Genomic DNA, 7,500 nt, shown 5'->3' on the forward strand with positions numbered 1-7,500 from the left:
TTTTGTCCTTTTTACAGATCATTGATCCACATCATTTATCAAGTAAGCAAGTCTTTAAAGTACTTTATGCCTTATTTTTGTTTCTTTTTAATATCTGAATCTGCACACCACTTGCACAATGACATGTACAGTAATAGCTATTTAACTGACAGTTTGTGTTTTCTGTTTTAGATGCCCTGACACTACAAATGGGGACTGCAAACGAATTAACCTTTTCTCAGGCAGATCAGAAGAGGCTGCATTACACCCCAGACCAGTCAGGAGGGATTGGACGCCCTTAGAAGCTGTGAAATTTATTGATTAAATAAATGACTGTTTAAAAAAAAATGTGTGGATTGTCATTTGCTATTAGATAAAAACCTGTTTAATAAGGCCCATCATGTTTAGGCCTATGTCTATAACACCCTGACTGTAGATAAAGCAGGATTTGTATTATTGGCCTATTTTTATAAAGGCATATTTAGTAATTATTATAGTTTAATATTATTATATTTAATATTGAAATATCATTGAAAGCAGGTTGATCTATGGTTAGGTTGAAATTTCAATGTTTCAACATTTGTGTTAGTTGAAATACCATTGAAATTCTGTTGATCTTCAGTTAGAAAATCAACGTTTCAATATTAATTGAGGGTGCAAAAATGATGTTGAATCAACATCAGAGTTCAACGTTGTTTCAGTGACTTAACATTGACAAAACAATGTTGATTTAACATTGTTTCAATGACTCTGCTATCTGGGACTAATTCAATGATGATAGTAATATAATTATAATGATAATGAAAATATGATAATAGCAATATAATTATAATAGTGATGATAATAATAATAATATAATGATAATAGCAACAAAATTATACTAATAGTAATAATAATAATATAATGATAATAGCAACATAATAATAAAAATAATAATCAAATGAAATATAACCCTACAAGCATTTCCTAAATAAAGACTTGAACACATCTAAACGTTTTCTGGGTTCATTTTGTTCTACTTATGTCTTTATCTGTCTGTCTGTCTGTCTTGACAATTCAGCAATTTTATTTATTTATTTTTATTACCATTCAGCGATGTATGAGCACTTTTTAATAGTGCAAACCATGGTGCAAACAGTCATTCCTCTATAGACGTAATGCGCTGCAGGGGCGAGTGGCCCCGTACCAAGATGGCCGCCGTGTAGGCACGTCACTCCAATCGTCAGCAGCAGTCAATGCGGCGTCTACGTATATATGTCTATGGGTCAGCAGGTCATGTGATTGGTCAGCAGGTCATGTGACTCACTCAGCAGGTCATGTGACTCACTCAGCAGGTCATGTGACTAGTCAGCAGGTCATGTGATTGGTCAGCAGGTCATGTGACTCACTCAGCAGGTCATGTGACTAGTCAGCAGGTCATGTGATTGGTCAGCAGGTCATGTGACTCACTCAGCAGGTCATGTGACTCACTCAGCAGGTCATGTGACTGGTCAGCAGGTCATGTGACTCACTCAGCAGGTCATGTGATTGCTCAGCAGGTCATGTGACTCACTCAGCAGGTCATGTGATTGGTCAGCAGGTCATGTGACTGGTCAGCAGGTCATGTGACTCACTCAGCAGGTCATGTGATTGGTCAGCAGGTCATGTGACTCACTCAGCAGGTCATGTGACTCACTCAGCAGGTCATGTGACTCACTCAGCAGGTCATGTGACTAGTCAGCAGGTCATGTGACTCACTCAGCAGGTCATGTGACTCACTCAGCAGGTCATGTGACTCACTCAGCAGGTCATGTGACTGGTCAGCAGGTCATGTGACTGGTCAGCAGGTCATGTGACTGGTCAGCAGGTCATGTGATCGGTCAGCAGGTCATGTGACTCACTCAGCAGGTCATGTGACTGGTCAGCAGGTCATGTGATCGGTCAGCAGGTCATGTGACTCACTCAGCAGGTCATGTGACTAGTCAGCAGGTCATGTGACTCACTCAGCAGGTCATGTGATTGGTCAGCAGGTCATGTGACTGGTCAGCAGGTCATGTGACTGGTCAGCAGGTCATGTGATTGGTCAGCAGGTCATGTGATTGGTCAGCAGGTCATGTGACTGGTCAGCAGGTCATGTGATTGGTCAGCAGGTCATGTGACTCACTCAGCAGGTCATGTGATTGGTCAGCAGGTCATGTGACTCACTCAGCAGGTCATGTGATTGGTCAGCAGGTCATGTGACTCACTCAGCAGGTCATGTGACTGGTCAGCAGGTCATGTGACTCACTCAGCAGGTGGTAGTTTGAGTCCCTCTCGTATTTGAAGGTGAGTCGACCGTAACTGACGTGATTCAGATTCTTCAACCACTCGAAGTACGATACGGTTACACCGCCGGCGTTCAGATACATGTCCTGTTACAGGAAACAGTTATTACACAGTTATTACACACTCTGTAATACACACTCTGTTAGTACACACTCTGTTAATACACACTGTTAATACACACTCTGTTATTACACACTCTGTAATACACACTCTGTTAATACACACTCTGTTAATACACACTCTGTTAATACACACTCTGTTAATACACACTCTGTTAATACACACTGTTAATACACACTCTGTTATTACACACTCTGTAATACACACTCTGTTAATACACACTCTGTTAATACACACTCTGTTAATACACACTGTTAATACACACTCTGTTATTACACACTCTGTAATACACACTCTGTTAATACACACTCTATTACACACTCTGTAATACACACTGTTAGTACACACTCTGTAATACACACACTGTTAATACACACTCTGTAATACACACTCTGTTAGTACACACTCTGTTAATACACACTGTTAGTACACACTCTGTAATACACACACTGTTAATACACACTCTGTTAATACACACTGTTAATACACACTCTGTTATTACACACTCTGTAATACACACTCTGTAATACACACTCTGTAATACACACTCAGTTAGTACACACTCTGTTATTACACACTCTGTAATACACACTCTGTAATACACACTCTGTAATACACACTCAGTTAGTACACACTCTGTTAATACACACTCAGTTAGTACACACTCTGTTAATACACACTCTGTAATACACACTGTTAATACACACTCTGTTAGTACACACTCTGTTAATACACACTCAGTTAGTACACACTCTGTTAATACACACTCTGTTATTACACACTCTGTAATACACACTCTGTTAATACACACTCTATTACACACTCTGTAATACACACTGTTAGTACACACTCTGTAATACACACACTGTTAATACACACTCTATTACACACTCTGTTAGTACACACTCTGTTAGTACACACTCTGTAATACACACTCTGTTAGTACACACTCTGTTAGTACACACTCTGTTATTACACACTCTGTTAATACACACTCTGTTAATACACACTCTGTTAGTACACACTCTGTTAATACACACTCTGTAATACACACTCTGTAATACACACTCTGTTAGTACACGTGTAATAACAGAGTGTATTAACAGAGTGTGTATTACAGAGTGTGTACTAACAGTGTGTATTACAGAGTGTGTATTACAGAGTGTGTATTAACAGAGTGTGTATTAACTGTTATTAGTGTTCTTGCACAGGTTTAGACGACTCACCGGGATCACCAGCATGTTCCTCTCCAGGAAGATGCGGTCGGCCTCGGGCGTAGTCGGACCGTTAGCTCCCTCTGCGATGATCTGGAAACATCAGCTTCAGTTTATTATCACTGCTCCTCCCTTCATACTACTCCTCCCTTCATACTACTCCTCCCTTCATACTACTCCTGCTCCTCCCTTCATACTACTCCTCCCTTCATACTACTCCTCCCTTCATACTACTCCTCCCTTCATACCACAACCTGCTCCTCCCTTCATATTACTCCTCCCTTCATACTACTCCTCCCTTCATAACACAACCTGCTCCTCCCTTCATATTACTCCTCCCTTCATACTACTCCTCCCTTCATACACAACCTGCTCCTCCCTTCATACACAACCTGCTCCTCCCTTCATACTACTCCTCCCTTCATACACAACCTGCTCCTCCCTTCATACTACTCCTCCCTTCATACACAACCTGCTCCTCTCTTCATAACACAACCTGCTCCTCCCTTCATACTACTCCTCCCTTCATACTACTCCTGCTCCTCCCTTCATACTACTCCTCCCTTCATACACAACCTGCTCCTCTCTTCATAACACAACCTGCTCCTCCCTTCATACCACAACCTGCTCCTCCCTTCATACACAACCTGCTCCTCCCTTCATAACACAACCTGCTCCTCCCTTCATAACACAACCTGCTCCTCCCTTCATACACAACCTGCTCCTCCCTTCATACACAACCTGCTCCTCCCTTCATATCGTCGTGTGTGTGTGTGTGTGTGTGTATATGTGTGTGTGTGTGTGTGTGTGTGTGTGTGTGTGTGTGTGTGTGTGTGTATATATATGTGTGTGTGTGTGTGTATATGTGTGTGTGTGTATGTGTGTGTGTGTGTGTGTGTGTGTGTGTGTGTATCTGTATATGGGTGTGTGTGTGTGTGTATATGTGTGTGTGTGTGTGTGTGTGTGTGTGTGTGTGAGACCTTGGCTTTGATCTTGTGTGCGTTGCTCTTGGTCAGCTGTTTCTCGCCGGCAGCAGGAATCAGAATATCGCAGTCGGCCTCTAAGATGTTTCCTTCGTATGGCGTCGAGTTCGGGAATCCGACGATGGTCCCGTTGGCCTGGAGACAATCGACCAATCAGGTTTCAGACTGCTGTTTACAGTTCACTCTCTCCTCTGATTGGTTGACATGAACAGACCAGTACTGACCAGTTTGTAGTCCTCCAGCTCTTTGGGGTCGATGCCTTTAGCGTTCCAGATGTTTCCGTCTACTTCTCCGACTCCCACACACTTTGCTCCGAAGCGATGAAGATACCTCATTGAGTGAAGCCCGACGTTACCGAAGCCCTGCCGAGTTAACGTTAGCTACAGAGGTTAGCGTCAGCTACAGAGGTTAGCGTTAGCTACAGAGGTTAGCGTTAGCTACAGAGGTTAACGTTAGCTACAGAGGTTAACATTAGCTACAGAGTGATTACACGTTAGCTACAGAGTGATTACACGTTAGCTACAGAGTGATTACACGTTAGTTACAGAGTGATTACACGTCAGCTACAGAGGTTAGCGTTAGCTACAGAGTGATTACACGTTAGCTACAGAGTGATTACACGTTAGCTGCAGAGGTTAACGTTAGCTACAGACATTAATGTTAGCTATAGATGTTAACGTTAGCTACAGAGGTTAATGTTAGGGAAACTAATTGTCAGAAAGACATGACAGCGCCTTCTTTCTTTTAAATGTTCACGTATTTAATACTCTGACAGGAAGATGATGTACCTGGATGACGAAGGTCTTGTCCTGGAAGCCGGGACTCATTCCCAGCTGACTCATGTACGAAGACTCGTTGATAAAGTTCTCAATGCCGTGAAAAACTCCTCGACCCGTCGCTGAGATACGACCGTGGATTCCTCCCTGACTGATCGGCTTCCCAGTGACACAGGCGTGAGCGTTGATGTCCTGAAGACAGGAAGAGGAAGAGGAAGGGATGAGGACGGGAAGAGGATGGGATGAGGACGGGAAGAGGAAGAGGATGGGATGAGGACGGGAAGAGGAAGATGATGGGGATGAGGACGGGAAGAGGAAGATGATGGGGATGAGGACGGGAAGACCAAGGGATGAGGATGGGAAGAGAAAGAGGACGGGATGAGAAAGAGGACGGGATGAGGACGGGAAGAGGAAGGGATGAGGACAGGAAGAGGAAGAGGATGGGATGAGGACGGGATGAGGATGGGAAGAGGAAGGGATGAGGACAGGAAGAGGAAGAGGATGGGATGAGGACAGGAAGAGGAAGAGGATGGGATGAGGACAGGAAGAGGAAGGGATGAGGACAGGAAGAGGAAGGGATGAGGACAGGAAGAGGAAGAGGATGGGATGAGGACAGGAAGAGGAAGAGGAAGGGATGAGGACAGGAAGAGGAAGGGATGAGGACAGGAAGAGGATGGGATGAGGACAGGAAGAGGAAGAGGACAGGATGAAGATGGGAAGAGGAAGAGGACAGGATGAGGACAGGAAGAGGAAGAGGACGGGATGAGGACAGGAAGAGGAAGAGGACGGGATGAGGACAGGAAGAGGAAGAGGACAGGATGAAGATGGGAAGAGGAAGAGGACGGGATGAGGACAGGAAGAGGACGGGATGAGGACAGGAAGAGGAAGGGATGAGGACAGGAAGAGGAAGAGGACAGGATGAAGATGGGAAGAGGAAGAGGAAGAGGACGGGATGAGGACAGGAAGAGGAAGAGGACGGGATGAGGACAGGAAGAGGAAGAGGAAGAGGACGGGATGAGGACAGGAAGAGGAAGAGGACGGGATGAGGACAGGAAGAGGAAGAGGATGGGATGAGGACAGGAAGAGTCCATCATGGTTCAGACTCACGTAGTGTCCCATGGTTGTGGCGTAAGTGTCGGCGATCCAGGACATTTCTCTCTCTCCAGTGCTCATGTCTGGAGCAGGAACATCGATCCCGGGTCCTGCAGAACCGACAAACAGCTGATCAATGTTTGCAGAACCGACAAACAGCTGATCAATGTTTGCAGAACCGACAAACAGCTGATCAATGTTTGCAGAACCGACAAACAGCTGATCAATGTTTGCAGAACCGACAAACAGCTGATCAATGTTTGCAGAACCGACAAACAGCTGATCAATGTTTGCAGAACCGACAAACAGCTGATCAATGTTTGTAGAACCGACAAACAGCTGATCACAGGGTTAACTTTTTGGGGTTAACAGCAGGAGGTTATCGGGAGGTTAACGGGACGTTTTCGGGAGGTTTTCGGGATGTTAACGGGATGTCATCGGGATGTTATCGGGAGGTTATCGGGAGGTTAACGGGACGTTTTCGGGAGGTTTTCGGGATGTTAACGGGATGTCATCGGGATGTTATTGGGAGGTTTTCGGGATGTTAACGGGAGGTTATCGGGAGGTCATCGGGAGGTTAACGGGAGGTTAACGGGATGTTATCGGGAGGTTATCGGGAGGTTATCGGGATGTTATCGGGAGGTTTTCGGGAGGTTTTTGGGAGGTTATCGGGATGTTATCGGGAGGTTTTCGGGATGTTATCGGGAGGTTTTTGGGATGTTATCGGGAGGTTTTCGGGATGTTATCGGGAGGTTATCGGGAGGTTATCGGGATGTTATCGGGAGGTTATCGGGAGGTTATCGGGATGTTAACGGGAGGTTATCGGGATGTTATCGGGAGGTTATCGGGAGGTTATCGGGAGGTTTTCGGGATGTTATCGGGAGGTTATCGGGAGGTTATCGGGATGTCATCGGGATGTCATCGGGAGGTCTTCGGGATGTTATCGGTATGTTATCGGGAGGTTATCGGGAGGTTTTCGGGAGGTTATCGGGATGTTAACGGGAGGTTATCGGGAGGTTATCGGGATGTTAT

General features: G+C 44.9%; 1 protein-coding gene across 1 annotated transcript in view; it reads right to left on the reverse strand.

The window, feature by feature from the left end:
- The window catches only part of LOC128373399 (glutamate dehydrogenase, mitochondrial-like), a 14,746-nt gene that overhangs the window by 3,882 nt on the left and 3,364 nt on the right, over positions 1-7,500 (reverse strand). The window contains exons 5-10 of the mRNA XM_053333705.1: positions 6,484-6,578; positions 5,389-5,568; positions 4,825-4,962; positions 4,598-4,735; positions 3,630-3,710; positions 2,246-2,369 (exon numbers count right to left, since the gene is read on the reverse strand). Coding sequence (XP_053189680.1) covers positions 2,246-2,369; positions 3,630-3,710; positions 4,598-4,735; positions 4,825-4,962; positions 5,389-5,568; positions 6,484-6,578 — 756 coding nt within the window. The remainder of the gene's footprint in view (positions 1-2,245; positions 2,370-3,629; positions 3,711-4,597; positions 4,736-4,824; positions 4,963-5,388; positions 5,569-6,483; positions 6,579-7,500) is intronic.

The sequence above is a fragment of the Scomber japonicus genome, chromosome 14, assembly GCF_027409825.1.
Source record: "Scomber japonicus isolate fScoJap1 chromosome 14, fScoJap1.pri, whole genome shotgun sequence".
In the NCBI taxonomy this organism is placed as follows: Eukaryota; Metazoa; Chordata; class Actinopteri; order Scombriformes; family Scombridae; genus Scomber; species Scomber japonicus.